This window comes from Patagioenas fasciata, chromosome 2 (genome assembly GCF_037038585.1).
Source record: "Patagioenas fasciata isolate bPatFas1 chromosome 2, bPatFas1.hap1, whole genome shotgun sequence".
NCBI classification, from domain to species: Eukaryota; Metazoa; Chordata; class Aves; order Columbiformes; family Columbidae; genus Patagioenas; species Patagioenas fasciata.
In genome coordinates, this window is record NC_092521.1 from 144408035 (window position 1) to 144431946 (window position 23912).

The 23912-nt window shown below is 38.9% G+C and overlaps 2 protein-coding genes across 3 annotated transcripts in view; both read left to right on the forward strand.

Moving 5' to 3' along the window:
- PEX1 (peroxisomal biogenesis factor 1) overlaps nucleotides 1-6120 on the forward strand; it is a 26390-nt gene extending 20270 nt beyond the window's left edge. For both annotated transcript variants that reach the window (XM_065832202.2, XM_065832203.2), the window contains exons 18-24: nucleotides 66-208; nucleotides 285-388; nucleotides 1558-1734; nucleotides 2513-2743; nucleotides 4252-4452; nucleotides 4793-4923; nucleotides 5833-6120. In XM_065832202.2, coding sequence (XP_065688274.1) covers nucleotides 66-208; nucleotides 285-388; nucleotides 1558-1734; nucleotides 2513-2743; nucleotides 4252-4452; nucleotides 4793-4923; nucleotides 5833-5917 — 1072 coding nt within the window. In that variant the 3' untranslated portion in view covers nucleotides 5918-6120. The remainder of the gene's footprint in view (nucleotides 1-65; nucleotides 209-284; nucleotides 389-1557; nucleotides 1735-2512; nucleotides 2744-4251; nucleotides 4453-4792; nucleotides 4924-5832) is intronic.
- A 2887-nt stretch (nucleotides 6121-9007) lies between these two features.
- LOC136097730 (1-aminocyclopropane-1-carboxylate synthase-like protein 1) lies at nucleotides 9008-23605 on the forward strand. The gene is given in 18 exon segments (XM_071805514.1): nucleotides 9008-9083; nucleotides 9332-9447; nucleotides 10429-10499; nucleotides 11313-11338; nucleotides 11341-11378; nucleotides 11674-11740; nucleotides 13231-13290; nucleotides 13293-13327; nucleotides 15625-15732; nucleotides 15734-15794; nucleotides 15889-15905; nucleotides 15907-16007; nucleotides 16009-16034; nucleotides 16209-16358; nucleotides 17066-17093; nucleotides 17095-21830; nucleotides 22119-22343; nucleotides 23126-23605. Coding segments are annotated over 16 exon segments (1119 nt in total). The 3' UTR covers nucleotides 17234-21830; nucleotides 22119-22343; nucleotides 23126-23605.
- The last annotated feature ends 307 nt before the right edge of the window (nucleotides 23606-23912 follow it).

Below are 23912 nucleotides of genomic sequence, written 5' to 3' on the forward strand. Positions count from 1 at the left end.
CCCAAACTTAAACAGGATAAACAGGATTAACAGGATTAAAGTATTGCCTTTTTTTTTTCTTTCAGAGCTCAGGCAGCTAAGCCTTGTATAGTTTTTTTTGATGAGTTTGATTCTATTGCTCCTCGCCGAGGGCACGACAACACCGGAGTTACAGACCGAGTGGTTAACCAACTCTTGACTCAGTTAGATGGTGTGGAAGGATTACAAGGTAATAATTCATCTGTGTGCTCCTTTTTATCAAAAGTTTAACAGAATTTAATGATATTTTTCTGTACTTTTCTAAGGGGTTTATGTGCTAGCAGCTACTAGTCGCCCGGATTTGATTGACCCTGCTTTGTTAAGGCCAGGTAGACTGGATAAGTGCGTGTACTGTCCACCTCCTGATCAGGTGAGGAAACAAAACCTTTTACATTAAAAGCAAGGAAAAAAAATGAAACTAATGGGATTTATTCTCCTTTTCTTTATATATAGTAGCATTTCAAACATGGACAGAGTGGACTTGACTGCCCAGCTCCAGTTATACAACAGTATAAATTCACTGATTTTACTGTCAATGTGTTCACATAAAATTGGGGAAAGACAGGGCTTTTAAGACTCTCTTCAGGACCAAATCACATTCCTGTGGATGTGGCAGATTAAAAAAAATAAATAAATAAAAAAGGAAAGTTGTCTGCAGAAGGAAATTGGGTGCAGGGTAGTGTTCATCATTTTCTATGCCTTTTTCTGAATTATGAGTCCAGTGGATCAGCTGTTTGCTTCAACTGATGAACCATAGCCATTCCCAACCCAACTCTTGAATTACCTGTAGTTTGCAGAGCAGTTTTATTCCAAATCCAGTTGATCCCACTCTTCTTTACCCACATTTAATTTGGAGTATTCAAGCTCTTTTTAAGTCAGATGTGTCACTAGTTAGCAAAGGAACGATCCCCATTGATTTTGGTGGCATTTGGATCAGGCCTTTGAGGCTGTTCTATGTGTGTCTTTGATTCCCCGTTTTATGAGAAAAAATTAGTGCTGTTCATTTTCAGATAATTTGACACATTTAACAAATAAACTTATAATTTCATTCTGAAATACACATGAAGAAGATGATCCTGTGCATTAGGAACACTGATATACTTTTTTTTTTATTTTGTAAACTTCTGATTTAGAATATGATCATTCAAATAAACAGAAGATTTTCACTTTTCTCATGTGTCTCTTTGCAAAAGGACATATGAGTAGCAGAGTTCACCTTCAAATTTCTATATATTTCATGCATAAAAATCCGAGATATTAACTGGATATTTAGGTGAATGTATTTCCTTGTATATTGCATTTGGTAGAGTTTCTCTTACAATCTTCAAGAAAATGTACAAAATATATGTGTATACTTTAAGGCTTGATAACAGTATATCCTATAGTACTATTATTGCGGTAACCTCTTTTTTAAAAAAAAAGATCCTTCCTTCCTCAGATAGGAAGTTGCTTGTGACAGGGCCAAAGCACTATATAGCAGTCAGGATAAGGAAAATAACAGGTTGTTTTACTGTCATTTTTCTTTCTCTGTTTTTACAGAATTCACGCTATGAAATCTTAAAAGCTCTCAGTCATTCTCTGTCCTTGGCAAATGATGTGGACTTTCAGGATTTGGCAGCAAAAACAGAACGGTTCACAGGGGCTGACCTAAAAGCTTTATTGTACAATGCCCAATTAGAGGCAATCCATACTAATTTAGGTTCAGGTTTAGCACAGGTAAATAAAACTGATGAAAAAGAAATCTCTCCTCTTTTTACTTTGATGTTGATACATTTGAAAGGGTTAATTTTACATACTGTTAGCAAAATTATGATTAATATGATTTAGTTTTCCTGTATTTATATACAGGGGATTAAAATCTTAATATGTTTGCAGAAAAATGAAAGAATGTTACAAATTAGTTTTCATTTTAGTACTTTAATACTTTATATAAATATATAAATTTGCATATATTTGATGGAGTGTGCTCGTGATTTTTTTACTGCTGGGGTGTACAATCAAAAATGTTTGTAGACGCCAGTGTAAAGCAACAATTGTGATTTCCAGATGAGCACTTAAAGTGTGTTGACTGTGACTAAAGATGAGTACAGCAATTAGGCGCTATAAAAGTAGACTCACCACAATCTCCCAGAGCACTTTACAGAAAATACTAAATTACCTGGAGGAAATGGTTGAGATGGAAGTGATACAGTTCTACGACAGAAAATGTGCATAAAGATTCCCAACACTTAATGTTACCGAGTGAGACAATTCAAAGCAAGCAAATAAAACCTTAAGATTTTCTCCTCAAGTCATTTTTCTAGCGTGAAGTCAGAAAGTTCTGCTTAAAGGCATTGGATTTTCTCAGCAAAATATTTTGAATATACTCCCATAGAAAGATTACTAAAACCAAATGTAAATTATATTTTCATTTACCCTGTATATGAATTTTTTTATGTGTTTTAGATTGTAGTTACTTCAGTTAACACTTTTAATGTTCTGTTCTTTGTTACAGGAATTTGGTTCTAGTTCTGATAGTGACTTCAGTCTCTCTTCCATGGTTTTTCTAAACCACAGCAGTGGCTCAGATGATTCGGCAATAGATGGAGAAGCAGGACTAGAGCAATCTCTTATTTCTTTAGACGTGTCTGACTTGCTTCCAGAAGATTCAAGGTCCAACATGTATCGTCTTTATTTTGGAAGCTCTTATGAATCAGAGCTGGGAAATGGAACTCCTTCAGAAATGGTGAATTACTCACTTAATACTTAGAGTTTTCTAAATATTATCAGTTGTGAAGCAGAAAAATTGAACTAGGCAAATCGAAATTGAACTAGGCAAATCATATGGTTTTATAAATGCAATTCTGTCTACTTTGTCCAAATTGTCTTCAGCCTATACCTTATGATCCATGGTGCATAAGAAGATGGAAGGATGTGATCTGACAAAATACAATACAAACTTCTCTGCAGCTTTGCAGGACTTCAAAATCAAAATCGTAAAATACTGCTTAGTACCCTATAGTCAAGCAAAATGCGTTTTACAGCCTGGTGAAATGACGTGTTGCTTTCCAAAGTTTAATACTAAAACAGTTTTTTACTGGTGTTCATTTTTGGTTTTGGTTATTGGTTTTTTTGTGTGTTCTTTTTGTTGTGGGTTTTTTGTTTGCTTTTTTTCCTTTTTTTTTAAATTTAGTGTTATTACTAAGCAATGATGACCCAGCTTTCAAGAATTCAGTCATAATCTTAAGAATCAACAAACAGTATTCAGTTGCCAGTAGAGTGTGCGTTAATGGAATAATCTGACCATGGGATTGTGTAAACAACAGAAGCAGACCATAGCTTCCATCACTGCTCTTAAGAGGCAGAATTCCCTTTGTTGTAGCATCCCACTGCACAGAAAGCAGCACGTTCTCTGGCTGGCTTGCAGATAGGGATGTGCTGGTTTGCTGCCCAGCACCTGCATAGTGATCTCCTGGCCAGCTTGTCTTGCTTGGCTGCCAGATAAGCAGGAGAGAATATGCTGCCTCTGAGCTCGTTCTGGTGAACAAATAACTTTGGAGTTGGCATGTGATCCATGGGACACTCATTTCTAAGATCTGTTGTAGAATTGCTGTTATAGGTTAGTTATGAAGATTGTAAGACTCTTGTTTTCAAAACTGTCTTGCGTTGATTCATAAAGCCAAACAGAACTTAACATCAGAGAACTAATTACTGACTTCTAAGGTGCTTTTGTATGTTTTATCTTGCATTATAGATGATACTGTTCCATTCATCTATCTTTAGAGACCTTGTTTTTCCTCTAACTGTGTAAAAGTGTTTTAGCCAGGCTACAAGGACCCTGATCTCTTAAAGTTCTTGAACTTGAAAGTTCCCGCTTATCAAGTGCACAGAAAATTTGGAAGTGATGAATGCTCCAAAGCTAACTACATAAATTTGCCCAGATTTCAGAACCACTGATATACATATGTAAATAGAACAAGGGACTTAGTAGACCTTTGCAAACACATTTAGACCTTTTCTGAAGATGAAATGCTTTATTTTCAAATTTGTACTTTTTCCCCAAACATCATGGCAAATTAACCTAAACATTCTTTTCAAAAAGTTATGCGTGTGATACATTTTTAAGAGAAAGTACTGTTTTTGCCAGTGGGGGCAAGCTTATACTGAATTACATTTGTAAGTTAAATCTTAATGGTGGACTTGCCCTTTTGGATCCATAACGAGTTATGGTATTTCTCCTTGTGATCAATTTAGAGCTCTTTGTGTTTGTCTGGACCAAACTCCATAACTCATGATTTTACCAGCGTGACTCAGAGAGACACAGCATCATCACAACCTGCAATGCCTAGAACAGCTTCTCAAGAAGACTCCCTTGAAAATAACCAGGAGCAGCAAACGGAGCACCCGAGGACAGAAATCAATGCTATCAAAGCCAATTACAGGAGCAAGAATGGAGTATGGCAGTTTTTTCAGTTATTTAGTCTTAACACTTTTCTGTTGTTTTCCCACACTTCTTGGTATTTCAATAAATAATTTCTGCAATAATATTAAATATAATGTAAGAAAAATAGCAAAGATAAGTGATACCTAGTTTGAGGAGAAGTAAACCAGATGTTAACATTCATGTAACTAAATAGTTATTGCTGAGTTATTAATACTAGAGGGTGGAGGGGGGGGAGTTGTGATTCTATTTATAATACCTTTGTCTGTACATGTAATGAGGAAATTCCAGAGATACTGATATCCATGGCACTATGTAGTAATTTCTCATTGTCTCTTCATGGCTCTTTTCAAGGAGAACAGCACCCTTAATCAGTCAGTGCTTGCCAAAACCACTTACATTATCACCCAGTCCCATCTGATGAAGGCACTTGAGGGCATAAGACCGTCCATTAGCCAAGATGACTGGAAGAATTTCACTGAACTGTAAGTTTGTTTGTTTGTAATTTTGTACTCAGTGAAGATTTGGTCTTTTCACATTTCTTATTCATCAGAAACACAATAGTTATTTAATGTGGGGAATGGCAGTGTTGAATAGCTTCTCACAGCATTTTTTTTCAGAAATATTAAATTACATACAAAAAAATGTACCAGTGCATTGTCTTTTATTGTTTTCATGAATGTAGGACCTAGAAATTCTGATCACAGACCAGAAACCCCTTGCATTATGTTCAGAGCTATACCAGTACAAAGAGGAACTGATTTTTTGAGACTTAGAGCTAGAACCTTCCAGCTCCCAGTGAGAACGAGCCTCTTACCTTTTCAAATTGTTGAGTTTTGGCTCTCCACATAGTGGTTTTTGTAGCTGTTGTGTTTGGGAAAAGGCAATAATCTACAGAAAAGGAGAATGTGTTTCCTTAGACTTGGAAAAGACTGGAATGAAAAAGCTAGAAACTGGCACTGGGATGTTCTGTGATCTCACCAGTGGGTTCTTCCGATATGAAGCTTGTTAGGAGTTGTCTTCCTCAGCTGACACATGGATAAATGAGTCTGACAGAGAGAGAAGGCAGGGACAGGAAAGGAGGAGAATGGGAGATGCTTCCCAGGAATTTATACTACCCTGCCCATTTCTGTTCCTTGTCCTACGTTTTCCCTCCAGCCAATAAAATAAAATAAATAAAATAAAAAATGAAGCAGGACAGAAAGCTCTCTGAGTTAGGTTTGTGGATGGAAAGTCCTCCAGGTCCCCAGGTCTGAGGAGACATGCACTCTTTATTTCCATAAAAATAGATGTAAACATCTGTAGTTGTGTATTGCATTAATGTGTATATGAAGAGGCATATGCAAACAATGGCGTTTCATAAGAATTTGCTAATATGTTTTTTCTGTTTCTAGGTATGATAATTTTCAGAATCCCAAGAAGAGGAAAGGACAAGTTGGCTCAACGTTCAGACCAGGACAAAAAATGACTCTAGCTTAGTAGCTTGTATTTGCTTGTAATTGCTAAAATGTTACTGGAAATTACAAATGTGATTAAATCAGATTATTTATATTCATATGGATTTATTAATGCAGCAGATTAAGATAAGTTTCTTTTAAACTTACATGCTGTAAAATCACGTCACATTTTATTTTGAAGAAAATTGTCTTCCTTCAGATTGATATTAAATTTTTGAGAGAATATTGGTTATGTTCTGTCCAGTTGTTTATCACATAAAACTTTAAATTTTGCTTTTTGTCAATGTATTTGACAAAACCTAACAATGATTTCCTATCCATTTATTTCCTCACAACAAATAGATTCTGTTTGAATGAACTGTAAGATCTAATGGTGGATATGCTTTTAAAAATTCTATAAAGCAATCTTCTAATAGTCTTTTGGACAGGTGTTAGAGAAGGGTGGCACTTCGTATGTTTATTGGTAGGCAACTAGTCTAATACTTCCAGAACAACTATAGCAAAACCAAAATTAAGACAAACCAAGATAAAATTATCTTGTTTTCTGCCACTGTTTATTATTCAGAAGAATATCAAGTTGCATTTCACAAGAACCATTATCCTCTTATCCCAATATTTTCATCTTGGAAACTGTTCAGAATCATCTCTCACGTTAGGAAGCTTGCTAGTGTTACATCCTGAAATTATTCCCTAGTACTGTCTCACATGAAGATTGTTAAAAGAATTGTTGTGCTTGGCTGGTGCAGAGATAAGCAAATGTTAACAGAAAGGGGAAGAAGGAAGGGGCGGGAAGGGAAGAAAACTAGAGATGTTTCCCAGGAGTCTATGGCACCCTTTCACAACATTTTGCCAATACTGGGGGGGTTTGCTTGGTTAGTTTTTCACTAATCCTTCTTCCCTACTTCTGACCTTCCTGAGATAATTAGAAAACACTGGGGGTTTTTTGTTGTTGTTTTTTGGGGGTTTTTTTGTGATCTTTCATAGCCATTATGTGCCTTTTGACACCTGTATCGCTTTGGGCCACTGGGCATTATTACCTTTTCTGTGGTCAGGTAGTATGTCCAGGCTTCCTCTGACCACTTGTTCAGGCACATCAGTTGCAGCCGCCTTCCTCAAGCTGTTCCTAAATGTTTGATTATATCATGCTATATCAGTAATTAGAAGAACACACCATATAGACCGTATGATGATATTGTTTACTGCTGTCTAGTTCCTATTCCCAGTGCCAGCAAATAACCCAAAGAATATATGATTTGTATGTTTGTTCTTGCAGCCTGGTGCAGGTGAAGCCTGTGTATGCCGTGAGCCTTGAGACACTACAGGTCTTCGCTTACAGCAGTTAATACACCTGATTTTTTCATTTATGCTGAACTATTGTTTTTTACTTACACTTAACTCTTGCTTCAGTAGGTTTTGAAACTGAAAATCCAGATTGCATTACTACAAAGCTCTACTATTCTGTATACCACTATGTCATTAACATCATACTAATTTTTTAAAAGTGGATGTATGCTTAGCGTTAGAGCCATATCCTAGCTTACCTCTAACCTTGAGTTCATTTTTCTTATATAGTATTGTCACTTATTTCCTTGTTCACCTTGTTTTAAATGGCTGTGGAGGTGAATATGAATAGGGCTTGAACAAATAAACAATTTGCTGCAAAGAAGCAAGTCATTCCCTGTCAGATGCTCCAAGGTAACTCACATTTATACTGTGGTAAATATAAGGTATTTTGAAGAAATTTTTCTTTTAATGGAAGAGGGGCAAAAAACATGGGTATTGCTAATGAAGTGCAGAGCTGACAAGCCGTAACTAGTTATTGACAGGTTATTCTGCTTTATTATTATTATTATTATTATTATTATTATTATAGTTATTCTGCTTTGTTTATGTGTCAAAACTCAAAAACTTCATGGGTTTTTTAAAATTTCCTTTTCCAGGTCCAATAATTCATTTTGGGTATTTCTGGTCTTCAGGGTGTAGTTTATTTGTTTTTCAGTTACCTGTCATCTTTTTTCCAATGATTATTCATCCATTGACACATTGAGCTCATTCAAAATACTTCTCTCTCTTCCTTGAGCTTCAAACTTCAAATAGTTTTCATTTCTAACCTAAGGAAATTATTTGTTATCTTATAGTCAAATACCTCCATTTGGAACTTGAGCCCAGTTTTTTTCATTGGTTAGTTCCTATAGCTTCTCAGGTAGCTCTGGAGCTTTTCACTTGTTCTTCCACCTACTAACTTAACGATTTTTCAGTCAAAGGTTCTTTTCTACAACTAGCACTTCTGTAAGAAGGTGGTCTTCTAGCTCTTTCCTTGCCAAAATTGTTTAAAGTACATTGCAGTTGATTGTTGGAAAGTAATCTCTAATCACCGCAGTTGATGACATCTTTTCTGTTTGGTAAAGAAATCTTCAACTATTACAAAAACATCTAGATAAGCCCAAATTAGTAGTAGCATCTCTTCTTTAACTTATGTCTAGATAATGGAACTACCAGATTCATTAGAAAATGGAAATGATTTAACCTTCCTCATAATGATAATCTCATAATGCATTGATATTTAAATCTGAAAAGACCAGTCAGAGGCAAATCGTAATTAAAACAAAGACAGTACAATAATCTGTGCAATTATCTTCACACTTGGTATAATTTAATTAGTATCCTATACTTCAATGCCAAGTATTATATTGTAAAGTTAAAGAGGAAAGCATGCTTGCATTAGGCTGTATGTTGAGATCCTATCAGTCCTCAACCAAAATTAGATAATATATTTTTTATGGTAAATGTTCTTAAAAACCAGGAAGCCAGGGTTCCAAATCTGCTTTCCAAATCTGTGTTTTCCATTTCTACATGCAAGGAATTTCACCAGTGTGCGGAACTAACACACACACCCCCCGTACAGGTAACTATTGCTGTGGGTAATATCATTTGATCCTATAAAGTAGATCACTATTAATAACCAGCTGCTGTTAGATGATCTTCAGTTACATTCTTATTTATAATAACATATAATCTTAGAAGATAGTAGAGTATCTCAGTGAAGCCTGACTGAGACCTGTTACACACGCATGGAAGTCCAGCGTATGGGTAGCATAAAGCCTATAGCTACATGGAGGATAATCCCACTATACTTGCGTTGTGCAAGAAGCCTCAGCTGGCCTGGGGAGGCTCTTTCACAAGACCTGGTATTAAGAAATGTGCCAAGAGTGAAAAGGGCCCAGTAACAAAGGTTGTTTCACATTCTATAGGGCAGCAGGGATTTAGCAGCAGTGACTTGTGAACAGACCACAGGCAGCCCAACAACGGGTGTTGTCTTTGAGCCTTTTGACCTGGAAAGCTGCTGGCTGCCCGGTACCTCTGGGTGGTGGGTTTGTCTGGGTCAGCTCAGAAAGCCCCCCTGGATATTGCAAGTGCAGTGAAGGCAAATGAGAAGTGAGCGGGTGCTTGCCCCCTGCACTGGTGTCACTTAACAACTGTCCTCGCCTCCAGGGCATCCAGAACTTGGGCTCAAGTGGGAACAGGCTTTGCTTTGACTTAACAGAGCAGAGAGTAAGTGGTGCAGTCTTCTGACTAACTGGGGTTTAATCACCAGTTCATCTTTGACAAGTTTAAAGCGTCTGGTTGACAATTCAGCATAGGAAAACTAATGTATGGGGTAGGATACGGACAGTGCTGTGATAAACAGTTTTCACAAGGAAGCACAATTTATATATTTATATATGTACTGCGCCGACTACACACTCAGAAAAAAATTTCTTAAGTAATATTTACACTGAAAACTTGCCTCTGCTTGAAGCACCAGAGTAGTCTTGGTTTTGCTTACATTTCATTCATGTTTGGTTGAACATGGACTCCAAATGGAACTGATACAAGAGTCTGTTCCTGTTTCAGCAGAAAATACTGCTTTGGAGTAGTAGCTTTAAGGAAAAAGTGTGGGTTTGGAGCAGAAAATTATGGCCTGATAAAATGCTCACTTGTCTGATAGCAAAGCCAAAACTTTGGCTGAAAATGCTCCATACATGAAATTCAGACCGAGCAAAAATTAAAGCTGCAACCAGATGTTGTTTTGCTGTGCACTGCAGTAAGATCCAGTCTCTGAAACACAAGTATGGGAAAATTGCATGTTCGTTAAAGGAGGTATTTTCCCTGGATTTGTTAATTCTAGCTAACCTGCTGGAAAGCGTGGTGTTTGGCATTATGTGTTAGTAAAACAAAGGTCTAGTTGCCAGGCTAGCTTCTGCAGGTTGCACATTACTCCTGCTCCTCCTTCTTCCTTCCATGAGGTAAGCAATTAGCACGAGTGCAAGAGCTAGTGCACTTGCAATGCTTGTGACAGAGGGTCGGGCATAAACTCGGTGTACAGATTGGTGAGCTGGTAGTGCTGGCAACAGGAGGGGGATTTTTTTCTTACTAACAAGCCAAAATCAATGCCACAATGAATACAGGACTGAGCCAGTTTGAAGGGGGGACGCCTCTTTTGAGAGAAAACAAAACACTGTGTTCTACAGTGTCTCTCTTTCATATCACTAGCTCACAAGACCTGACATGAATTATGTGGAGCCTGATATTTTCCAGTATTCTGATACACAAGATACTAGAAGGTAAGAAGTTCATTTTCACGTCTACCTCATTGCTCGTGGTCAATGCCAGTCATGGCTGGTGTGAAGCTGGGTGCAGTGTCATTCCTGTGGTAAACCCAAAGGATGGGTGTTACTGATCCTGCACGCTGGCAGCCCGCTGGGCACCTGCTCAGGAGTTCTCTGGATTTCTGTTCTGGTTTCCTCCCCACCTTTACTGTGCCACAAAGACCCAGAGTGCTGAAGAGCAAAGATCCAGGGGCTTGTTGTCGAGGAAGAGAGCATGTATTGATGTTTCCTCCAGAGCTATGGTGAATCGCTCCTGGAATGATTCATTCTGGTCTGTGAAGGATAAACTGAAACTCTGGGGGCTGTGAAGAGCAAGAGGTGAAACTGGCTCCCTGAAGATCGATAGGAACCTCTTCATCGTCTTCACTTGGGCTGAAAGCCTGTCTTCATCTAAAGTATCATCACTAATTCAGATTTCACTGTTTGTGGTACCAAATTCTTGTCCTTTCTCCAAAACCAGGTCCCACTCAGACTCAAAGATCCTTTATTTTCCTGTTTTTCTAGTGTACAGCAAGAATAGTTGAGTCACAGTCACTGTTACTCAAGGTAACAGATGGCTTCTGTGTGCTTTTGTCTCACAAAATGTAGCACACTGGATGTCTGAGGAAACTATATTATTTAATCAAAATCTTCAAGGCATTCATAACAGAATTAATGATGTGTTTGTTTTGGTTTCAGTAAGCTTTATTCTTGTGTGTATATTTTGTGCCTTTTGTTTTTTCCCTGAGAAGTACAAGATTGTATAGTGACTTTAATTCTATTTTTTAGCTTCAGAGAAGAAATTGTCAAATTTCTAACTATGCCAGGGCTGCAAAAGCATTGAATCCAGAACATGTAAGAAAAGTGCTTTCTCTTTGCATCTTATTTTTCTTAAACTGACATAGATGAGTAAATCTGAGCACAAATGTCAGCAAAATACAACAGGAGGGATATATGCAAGATTTGCAGAAGTCTTAGTGGGCTTAATTTTCAAGGACTAGTGTTACAGGTGCAGTAGTGTGACGTTTTCACTCTGTTTTTTGGAATACAAACTAGTGCTGATATCTCTGAATTTATGGATTTAAACAAGTTCTGGTATTTCTGCAAAATCTTTCATTGCTAAATGAAAACTTGTGCTACTTTTTTTCAGATGACTGTTATGGATGTCTGTCGTGCTGGTTTTGCTACTCTGTCAATTCTATTATGTGCCCCTGGTGGTGAGTAAAAATTTGATTATTTTACTTAAAAATGTTTCTTAGCAGTGAATACAATAGTGACTTCTGACAACCCACTGTTACTCTAGCTGCCTGAATGAAGAAAGACATGGTATTTCTTAGTCACTGGCAGAGTGTTTTTTAAATAACACCTCTGTTTCTAGAGTGGTGGAAAATGTTTGAGCCCACTCACTTTCTGGAATGCAGTCTGTAGTTTTTTAAGAGTGTTACAGGAAGAGAAGAAGGTATCGAGAATGCAGTGCATTTTGAAAAATGATGAGAAAGAGAGGTGGGAACCATAGTGGAAGCTGGAGGGAGAAGGCACCCAGGGAGGGAGGTGGACTGGGTTGAAATCAGGGATGCAGAGGATATTTGGATAACTGGGTAGGGAAAACACATAGAAGGAATCTGGGACAGGGGAATGGAGCTGCAGGAAAAGAGGAATTCCTGGTCAAACAAGGGTGGTGGTGAGGAGGAGACAGAGGTGGGAAAGCAAAGCAGGAGTGGTGTCCTGGGAAAAAACCCGCTCACAGTGGCGGTGGTCAGCGGGAGGCCAAAGACAGCTCAGCCAGGGAAAGGGGTTTCCTCGCTGGTTTGGAACAAGGAAAGCAGCAGAGAATCCATGAAGACCTGCCCAGGAAGGGATGTGAGGACGTTGCCTCCCTTGCAGGAGGCTGTGGCACCCAGTACCAGCACTGACACCCTGGGGAGCAGGGTGGAGTGATGTAGAGTAACGTGGTGCCATGACTTCAGCATATTGGTGGCAAAAGCACTGGGAAACCAATGAGTTTTGTTTAGCTTCAAGTGGCAGTGCTTACTGAAGGCTATTTGCATCTGTGTCTACTTTAATGTGTTCAGATTTCATTGTATTTGCACAGTTGCAACAGGAACTGTTTCCCTTCAACACTGACAAGCTCCTTTTTACCAACCGGTTGATGCAGGAAGCCCCTTCTGTCCCCTCCAAAACCCCACCTCACAGGGCTTTTGCAGCACCTGTGGGAGAACACCAACCTGGGGCTGCTTCACAGCAAAAAAAAATGAGGAGGCAAACAAGTTCCATGGTGCTGTAGGGTCCCTTTGGCAGCCAGAAAGAAGCAGTTGGGGTTTACAGCAATTCCTGATTAAAAAGTGATGGTAACAGAGCATTAGCAAAACATTGAGAGCAAGATCGTCACTTGTCATAATTCTTAAAAGAAATAAAACAACTAGTTGATCAGGTCCATTCCCTTTTACTGAAAATGTATAAGGATGTTGAATCTGTTATCACAAATGTTAAGGAAGAAAATCAGGACGGAATTCAGGTTGATTGGTGTAAGCTAAATTTTCAGTTTTGTTTAAACGTTGGTTTAGGCTATAGTGAAGGTTTTTGAGAGTAAGTCAGATGCCACATTCTTAGATTGTCAGTTTAGTCTATTATTGTCAGTTTAGTCTATTAGACTATAATGAAATAATTACTCATGAGAACTGTTCCTTTCTTTTTTAAATGTTTTTAGATGGATATCTTATTCCAGCTCCATACTATTGTGTTATAAATTCCAAAATATGGCTATATGGCAGAGTAAGCCTGTTCACATGCCCTCGTTCAATGAAGTAAAGCTTTAGTTATTCACATACTTTGACAGACATTTCACAAGGAACAATAAAAAAAAACCCTGAAAATGCAAACTGAGTCCAAATGAAGAGACGGGGCCAGTCTGGCACTTCTAGAGACAACCTGTCTTTTTCTGTGACTGCAGCGTGACAGGAGGCGGCTGCCATCAGATGTGTAGGATTATGTTCGTTCTGTGCAGACGCTGTTCTGCATTGACGTGCTGAATTATAACTTGTCAGCTCTAAGTCTGTCACTCCTCCCATGAGGAAATTTGTTTTGCAAATTTTTCCCTTTAAGCACTGAAAGATCTCCGGTGTAACATCGGTTTCCCATTTGAAAGCTCAGTAATCTGTGAGGCAAGTCAAAGGGAGGTAGCACCAAATCATACAATCAGAGGGGAAGAAAAAGTAATCTTTAAAGTGCACAAGTTTTGCTGTGAGTTGCTGATAGTGTAGTCCTGGCAAGGGCAACACTTAAAAAGAAAATAATTGAGCTATATAGAAAAGACTGATCTTAGTTTAAGACTCTTTTCTTTTAAAATTGCCAGTAGCAATTTTGTTTTCACTAGGTGGGAGTGTTTCTTCATGGTCGTCTTTTATTTTTTTTATATTTTTAGTATATTTTTATTCTTTTGTTTTGTTTTGTTCTGTAAATGACTGATGAAGAAAGTTACTCTTTCCGGTAACAATAGATAAAGCATATAGTTCCAGGGAAAGTTGCTTACAGAGGTCAGTTATAAGTAAGGCCACATATAAAAGGTGGGTACTTCGGATGCATGGCAAATGCATGCATAACATTTTTATAGATATGTTGATGTTGTCCTTGTTAGCTAATTGCTTAATCAGCATGGTGCCTGTGTTTAGACACCGTCTGTATGTCTGTGCTATCTGTCCGTGCCTTTGCCAGCCTCTCCGGGGCTGCCGGCAGCGGGAAGCAGCTGATGTCCCCACTCTTTACTGGGGTGAACTGGCTGGGCAAAGCGCTGGGTCACACATCCCATTAACTCCTTAGAGGTCTGCATGTGTTTGTCACCGTCTACAGCTGAAGCTCTTCTCACCAATGAGACTGGAAACATCTGCTTCAGATACATATAATGTAATAAATATCTGGAGGAACTAGACTAGAAGAGCAGCTGAGAAACTGCCGTGTCACAGCAGTTGCTCCTGTGCACAGCAATGCCTCACGCAGCAGCTTTGGCCTGATGCACCTCAGCTGTCAAACACACTAAATAGGCTCTTAGGCGAGGAGTGCTTGTGAAATGGCTGCTTGTGCAACAGCTGCTTGTGCTCAGCATTCGCATCTTGTTCCGTTTCCTGGAGCTGGAATCAACAGCAATACGCTGAAAGTTCCTTTTGTGTGAAGTTCTTGCTCACCACACCCGTTCAAAGAAATTGCACATGGCAAGGAAAGCAACTATCAGGGCTTCTTCATCACAGAACTTGATGTACTGGAGTTTCTGGGGTGTTGGTCTTTGCAAATAGTCTCCTTTGGAGGAGGCTTGGGTGGAGTGAGAAATGGCAGTGGGTGAGGTTTTCTGAAAATTAAAAATGCAGAAGCAAAAATTACTAGTTTCATTTCAAGTTCATCCCAAACATGAAGTGATAAAGCAACTCCTCATGTTGATATATTTGAAGTCTTGAAAGTTCCTGCTGTAAGCATTGCACTGTTTGATTTTGTACAATAAAAATATATTTGCTGCATGTAGCTTATGTTAATATACGTTAAGGATTTCTTTAACAAATAGAAAATAGATGATTTTCTGAAAAATACCCATAGAGTTAAAAAGACTGGTTATCTTTGTATTTGTAATCTAATTTTTGATCATGTGAGACTCCTCTGATTACACATTGGAATATTTACAGTCTCTTAGAGTAGTTGACTAAAATTTGTAGTTTCTGTGGAGAGAATTTCTGTAACAGAAATTCTGTAGTGTTGATAAATATAACTAAAAAGCAATTATTGCCCCAAACCTCTGCACATCTCACAGAACACCAGCTAATTATTTTTCCATCTTCTGCAGATTCTATTACTTGTTTAATAACAAGCACCATTGAAAAATCAATTAATTGGCAGGTTGTTACATATGAAAGTTCAGTTTCTGCTCAGCTTTCCCGTGTTTATCAATAGTAAGCTCCCTGCCACAGGGTTGTTTAGAAGTTGCTGGCTGGTTTTTATCACACTAGGGACTCCATCTGCAATGCTGAGAATTTACTCCAGAGGATTTTTTTCCCTATACATCACAGTGTCTCTAGTCTTGGTGGCTTGACAAAGCACAAATATAAAGTAAAAATGGCACCTCAGTCTCTTCTTTCTGTCCTCCAAGGATGTTGGTATGAGTGGTATTGGAGTTGGAGTATTGTACTCCAGAAATCATGAAATTCGGAAAGCTGTGAATCAACTGGCTTGTTTTCCATAGCTGTCCTGAACCTGGTCAGCGTGTTCTCAATCAGTTCCTCAGGGACAGAGGTAAGCCACGCTGGACATGTTTCCATTGAACCCTTTTCTTTTTCCATTGCAGGTGGAAATAGAACAATTATATTTTTCTTTCTTGGTTTGATAGGTTGCTTGGGTAATGTCTTTTTTTCCCATCAAAAAAAAGTAACTTAGAGAAGCACAGAATATTCTTGTTGATGAGCTTGCAGATGGTGGAATCCCCCTGCTCAAAAGTTCAAGTGGCCTCTGTGTGGGCAGACTTCAGAAAAATATGTAAGAAATTTAAAGAGGGGTGGGAATGTAAAACGTTGAAGTGTAAAAATCACTTGTGTGTGTTGTTACACACTTGATCAAGTCCTGGTAAATCATTTCAATGAATGTATGCACTTCTTCAACCTTTAATTAAAAATATATTTTCTTCTTTTAGTATTTAATAAGTTTAGTTAGTAAATTCACAGATGTTTGAAGCTGAACTTGAATTATGGCAGAAGCTCCTTGATACAAAACTCCTGATTAGTTCTGGAAAAGCTGTTCATTGTTAGGAATCTGGATGGTTTGGACTGGTTTCCTCCAATTCTGTAGAAAAGATTTACTTGGGTAAGTGGGTTTTACTTCTAATATGGCATGTAGTAGCACACGTTTTAAGAAACGTTAACATTATAAGTAATGGTTTCAAATCTAATTATTCTCTCTCAGTTTGTGAGGGGCATTTTTGGAATTTGTATGAATGGAAAAAAGTTAGACTGGCCCAGAGCATAGCTTACAAAGCACCTATATCAGATTATGTTAAACCTCTAAAGCTTTCAGAATTTAATTTTGAAATTTATTTTTACTCTATCAGAAGGAACCAAATTTTATGTGAAAGGATTTTTACCCTGTCAAATTATGCTTTATAACATGTGGTAATTCCCCACCATCCCTAATTTTTATGTGTCTTATGCTGGATATGAAAAATGTATTCATCTCTTATGCTATAAAATACTTAACCTTGAATGAATGATTTATATTGTTGGCAAACTGGATGCTGGCGAAGCACCTAGAGCATATAGAATTACAGAAAAATGTAGATTGAAAGGGAATTCTTATGTCATCTTGTACAACTTCCTGCTCAAGGCAGGGCCGGGTTCTATTATAAGTCAGGGACCAGGTTGCTCAGGACCTTGTTCAGTCAAGTTTTGAGACTGTCTAAAGATGGAGATTATGCAACCTGCCCGAGGAACCTGTTTCAGTGTTTAATCACTCTCATGGTGAATTTCTTTTCCACATGTGCAGTCGGCATTTCTGTCTGTATCTCCTTTCTGCAGGTATTCAGAGACCTGAGCAAATGTTGCACAGACGCTGCTGGATCAGTCACAAACAATGCATCTTCTACTGCAGATGCCTTCTGCAATCCAGAAAAAGATTCTTCAGGCAAACCTGCAAATACACCAGGAAATAATGTCTCCCAGCTAAAACACATACTTGTTTATTAAAATCATACATGCATTTAGTGACTTGATATAATTTAGCATACTTATGTTTACTAAGGGTGTGTATGACTTCAGTGGTTTTGGCTGTAACCTTGCATAACACACTCACTTTGCTGTGACCTGGCATTAGTAATCTTGCAAGTGGACTTGCTGAAGTTGAATTTTAAGGCAAGTGGACCTCCTGAATGTGGTGAAATTAGCCCCCGTTAAGGATAGCACTTGGTTTTACTCCATTTCAAGTGTGCTGTGTGTCAGTAAAAGCAGTGTCTTATACACTTGCACGGTTGTTGAATTACGAAATTTTGAAAACATTGATTAAATGGTTGTGCGTGTTACTACATATTATGGACTGTATATTTTTATCAGAATACTGAAAGTTCTGAATTAGGTGTGTCATGGTTTAACCCCAGCCAGCAACTAACCACCACACAGCTGCTCGTTCATTCCTGCTGTCTGAGAATCAGGAGAATAAAAGTAAGAAAACTCATGGGCTGAGATAAAGACAGTTTAAGAGGTGAAGGAAAAGCCACACACACAAGCAACGCAAAACAAGGGATTCATTCACCACTTCCCATCAGCAAGCAGGTGTTCAGCCATCTCCAGGAGACCTGGGCTCCATCATGCGTCATGGTTACTTAGGAAGGCAAATGCCATTACTCTAAACATCCCCTGCTTTCCTTCTTCTTCGCCCCAAATATATACTGAGCATGATGTCGTATGGTATGGAATGTCTCTTTGGCCAGCTGCCATTTTATACAGCTTTTTTGTATGCCTCCCTTCTGAGAAAGCATTTAGATTTTTTGTTTCTGAGCTCACTTTCAGATTATTTCTGTATGCCTGTATTCATTGGATAGTATTTTCATATGTTAACTATAAAAAACCCTTGAAGGTCTGTAATGTATACTCATTTGACAGAGTTGTATGGGGACTTTTTTTTTTTGCTTTGTTTTTGATTTTTTTTTTCTTTTTTTCAGTATTTGCGGAATTAATTCACTATTTGCTCCGTTATTTAGGTTTGGTGAGAGAAAACTAGAACTGCAAAATTAACTGACTGCTGCTGTAGAGGCTCAGTAGGAGGACCGTCTCACTGTGGATCCCTAATAAACTTGGAATTTGTGCTTCTGAATAGTAGCAGCTTCTGACCTGTTTTTTGTGGTGTTTAAACTTCGCAACCTTATGCTGTTCAGCCTGATAACATAAAGATAAATAATCTACCATGCAGCAATTTTTAAAGCTCATAGAACCATGGAATAATTGAGGCTGGAAGGCAACTATGGAGATCTTACAGTCTGGAGATTGTACAGTCCCTGTGTGGAGCAGGGTCAGTCAAGAGCAGGTGAACCTGGACTGGGTCTGGTTGGGTTTTGAGTGTCACCAAGGGTGTCACCAAGGGTGGAGGCTCCACAGCCTCTCTTAGCAGCTTGTTCCAGAATTCAATCACTCTTTTTTACTAAAAAGTTTTTTGTTATAATTAAACAGAATTTCCTTTTCTCATTTTGTGCCCATTGCCTCTTGTCCTGTCACTGGATACCCAGAAGAGCCTGGCTCCATCTTCCTTAGGCCCTCTTGTCCACTATTTATACACACTGATAAGATTTCCCCCAAGCTTTCTCTATTCCAGGCTGAATAGTCCCAGCTCTCTTGTATTTCAGATGTTCCAGTCCCTTTATCATCATTGAGGCCATTTGCTGGACTTATTCCACTATGTCCATGACTTTCTCATACTGGAGACCCCAGAACACAGGGCCCCAGAATACAGGGCCCCAGTTGTGTCCCACTAGTGTTGTGTAGAGAGGTCTGTGGCATTTAACACACTCATCTGGTCTTGGTGGGGACTGAAGAGTGAAACAACCAACAGGAAAAAAAACCCCTACTATGCTTTTCAGGCCTGTAAAAACAAAGGTTCATAATAAAACGCTACAGAAGACCTTCAGAAAACGTGCTGACTGCACTTGGCAGTTAAAATTTACTGTGGGTAAAAGCAAAGGAATAGCAATTTGAAAGGGTGTAACGATAATTACTCTTCAGTGATGATCCCCCATGAAACACCAGCTGCTTGTTAAGAGGAATTAGAATGTTGGACATTATTAGAGAAGAAATAGAAAAGACTTCAGAAAGCATTCTGTCATTATAAAAAAATCCAGTGTTCCTGCACGTGTGCTGTTGAAGGTTATATGCTGTTTAGGTCCCCTTGTATCAAAAAGGACACGGAATGGGGAAAGTCAGTTCAGTCTGCTGAGGACTCCTAAACAGGCACCTCTGAACTACAAGAGCATTTTGGGAACTAATATGGTGATTGCCTGGGTCTTCATACCCTTCCCAGAGGCCTTATGCAGAGTTTAGGTTTCCCCCAATGCATCTGTTCTTACATTAATTTGAAACTCTGCTCCTGTGCATTGGGGAAAGAGAATTCGCCACAGAGAAGTGAGGGTTGCTGTGGACAGCAGGGTGTGTGCCAGCACCAGAACCAGCGCAGGAGTGAAAGGCACGGGCTGCACTGACAGTGATGGACGCTGCACTGATAGTGATGGACGCTGCACTGATAGTGATGGACGCTGCTCCCCGTCAGTCAGACCCCAGCGTGGTGCAAGCCCAGCTGGTGACACCCTGACAAGACCACAGCACAGGTGTCTCCTCAACAGAGGGCCCTGTGCTCTACAAGAGGAAGATAGCAACAGGCCAGCATATCACACGTGCCATTCCTTTATGGTGTTTATGTGAGTGTGTAAAACCAATTTGTTAAGAAATTTGTTAAACAGATTTTCCCCAGATCTTCCACTGAGCCTTGTTACCCGAATTTCCTACAAGAGAAATTGTTACTTGTTTTGACCTTGAAGTACTGTGATGAGTTGGTCAAAAACGTTGTTGGTCACTAAAAGCTGAGGTGATCTTATTTCCTTTTCTGAAGGTCTCAACTTATTTGAGGTGAGCTGCAAGGCATTAGAAACAGGTTATACTCAACTTGAGGAAATATATTGCAATATGTATTCTTGTAATTATCCCACAGTATTTGTTTCTATTTATAGCTTTGCATTGATGTGTTAATCCAACACATCACTTCCACTCACATCACCAAGGGAGCAGCCACAGTCAGATTCTGTGGAGGGGTTGCTGTTAGATGGAGATTTGTTACTGAAGCAGCCAGGAATTTCAAAGCTAGGAACAGGACCTGCTGTGGGAGAGAAGCAACTCTGAAATAACAAGGCCCCAACATGGTGTAAATCAACGGACCTACCAGCAGTGAGACTCCAGCGTGTGGGCAGCTCGTGAACATAGATGATATCCAATTAGCGAATGCATGCTTGGAGCGTGGACACGTGATCAGAGAATAGTTGCATATATTAGGAGGCAAAATGGGTCAAGCCATGGCTGAATAAAGACAACAAAGATTCAATGGATGCAGATGGACAGGAGCGAGATAAGTTGTGAGGACTGTTTCAGATGTAAACCATGGATCCTAATTCAGTGTTATAGATGCTCACAGACCTGGTGGTCTAGAAGCCTATTAGCAAGCAGGTGGTGTACCTTCTGTGGAGAATGGCAATTTGAACAATCAGCAGGAGAGCCAAAAGTGTGATATTACACTTAGATAGTCAATGCAAAAATGAGGTAAAGTTATGAGACATTCTTACAAAATCACGCAGTTATAAATTTTCTACTTTTAACATTAGGATTATGGTTGTGCTGTATTAAATTGTTTGATTATTCTGAATCTATTAGTAAGTGTTTTAGGCAAACTAGAACAGTACATTAATAAGATTGCCATAATAAAGTTAAGGTTTGACATATAGCTTATAAGTTTTGGAATAAGTGGGTAGTTGTTTGATCTTAATAAATAAGGCTTAATTGCATTATATGTAACTGTAATTATTGTGTTAATCATGTGCTGTATATTGCAGTGTATTTCAAAGATGGTTCAGCACGCTGTAAATGGGGCCTGGCTGGTTCAAGAACAAAAAGGGGGAATTGTGGAGGGGTTGCTGTTTGTTAGATGGAGATTTGTTACTGAAGCAGCCAGGAATTTCAAGGCTAGGAACAGGACCTGCCGTGGGAGAGAAGCAACTCTGAAATAACAAGGCCCCAACATGGTGTAAATCAACGGACCTACCAGCAGTGAGACTCCAGCGTGTGGGCAGCTCGTGAACATAGATGATATCCAATTAGCGAATGCATGCTTGGAGCGTGGACACGTGATCAGAGAATAGTTGCATATATTAGGAGGCTTGTTTCTGTAATAAGTGGCTTTGCATGATTCACATTGAATCAGAATGCTGAGTCCTTTATTGCTCCAACAAGACTCCGCAGGTAAGCAGCAGTTACTTTTGGTTTTGTTTTGGCCAAGAATAAATGCAGCATCTACTTCCATTTCCTCCACAGTTTGTGATCAGCTTCTCATGAAGAAGGGGACAAATCTTTTCTCTAGCAGCAGTCTGTTACCTAGCAGCTTAGAAACAAAGATCTAAGAAAGCAGGAAGAGTGAAAGAGAAGTTGTTAGGATCAGCACCATGAAAACCTATTGATCCTCCTGACACAAAAGCCTTGCTTTCTCACACAGCGCATGACCATCCCACTTTTGGTTGTATGCAAAAGATGAACACAGGTAAGTTTTTCAATAAGCTTTACTACTTGATATTTATTTGTAATCCTTGCTGGTGTTCTGACGAATGTGTACTTAATTTTTCAACACTTAGGCCATGACTACTTTGTGCCATCAGACTTTACAGCTGGCTTACACAACCAGCACAACCGATGGGTGCACGGACATGACCAGGGCCTTGTTTCTTGAGAAATAGTGACAAAGCTTTCCTTTGGCAATTCATTATGCTGTCTTTAGTCAATTCTCATTTTGAAGTTAATAGTCACTAATTGTTTTGTAACATTTTGTAAGGCAAAAAATATGTGGAAAAAACAACCCGTCACAGCACATCAATCAGTCCGATGGATGGGTATCTGTCAGCAAGATCCAGGCAGACGGAGCACTGCACCAAGAGACCACAGAGGGAAGACCTCCTGGGATTCTACCTTCGTATGCAAGATGCAAAAAAAAGAGGTTCTTCTATAGACAAGCAAAATGACATTTTCACTCTTCCATGTCCTGACTCCCTGAGGAGAGGTAACTGGAAAATTCCATATGTGGATTCCTGTACTTTGGGAAATAGATAGATACTCTCAAGAAAGGCAGGCTGATGAAAAGGACAGGGTATCTTTGCTTTAATTCTTAATGGCCTAGCAAAATCTATAATAGGCTTGGAAGAGAAGAGGTTCCCAAATTCTGCTTACATATTTCAGATTCATTGCCACAAAGCAGCCTTACAGTGTGCTTTTATCCAAATATGACCTTATCAGCTAGAAAGGGATCATTGATTGTGTAGAATACTACATACATTGAAAAGGATTATCAGAATTCGACATTCTGGAGACGAAAATAAATGTTCCTACTGATGTCCCCTAGAGAAAGATTTGTGTTAAGAAAAAAAAAAAAGTGTGTTTTGAACCTGGATCTGTTAACAGAGCCAGTTTACAGCAAGGCACATTTACATTGACAAAGGCAAAGAGGCAACAATCTCCCAGAAAGAGGTGGACACAAGGTCTATGATCACAGATTGCGTAGGTAGGCAGTAGGAACTTCTGAAAGTAGCTTTACCCCTAAAGGAAATCTAAACTGCTTTCTGAAAAAAGAGGAACACTTCTGCTCTGTTCTCCCTAAGTGAAAGAGTTTGGAAGATTTTGAAGGAGCCCAAATTGCCATCTGTAAGGAAGCAGACACCTGGGTTTACTGTTCTGAGTCAGCTAGAGGAGGAATGCCCAGCACAGTATAATTTTGATGTTTTTCAGGTAAACACAATCTTTATACCCACAACTAGGTTCCAATTATATTTCTGTTTCATTAAACAGACATTGAAGCACTTCAACGCTTCATCAAGATGCATGAACCACCTGGAGATGTTGTCCGTGAAGAAATTGTTATTGTTACTGAAGAGACTGAATTTATCAAAGAGAAGTAACCAAAGAAAAATAACCTCAGTGAAGCTGTAAGCCAAATACAAGAATAAAGAAGCCAGTCAGCAAGCATATGCTCCCCAAGAACCAGCGTTAGAATCACCAACTAGAAGGGATAAACCAATAAATTCATGTAAGCTTCCGGACGGTAACAGTGACTGTGTGGGTGAAAGACAGACTCACAAAATACAAGATTCTGTTGTCAATGATTGTGAGATTCTGTGGCAGGGAGCATGCAGATATAACTAGTAACTACTATAAAAATATTTCTGCTTGAAACATCATGTTTATCTTTCATAATTTTGGAGATGTACTCTGTTAGCTAAGAAATGTACCAATTCTATCTGTGTGAAAACAGATTAAAACTACAATTTATCGGTCTGATCTTTTTAATTCAATAACTGTAAAGAGCACTCAAAATGACAGTACTAGATCAATTATTTTTTTCCTCACTTCTATAAGGCCATTAAGGCCTTTATTAATCATAATCATAATCATAATCATAATCGTAATCATAATCATAATCTGGACGATCGGGTAGTGAGTTGGACTGCGAACTGGCTGAAGGACAGAAGCCAGAGAGTTGTGGTCAATGGGGTCATTAGGGGCAGTCAGCATGGCTTCACCAAGGGGAAATCGTGCTTGATCAACCTCATCGCCTTTTATGAGGACATAACAAGGT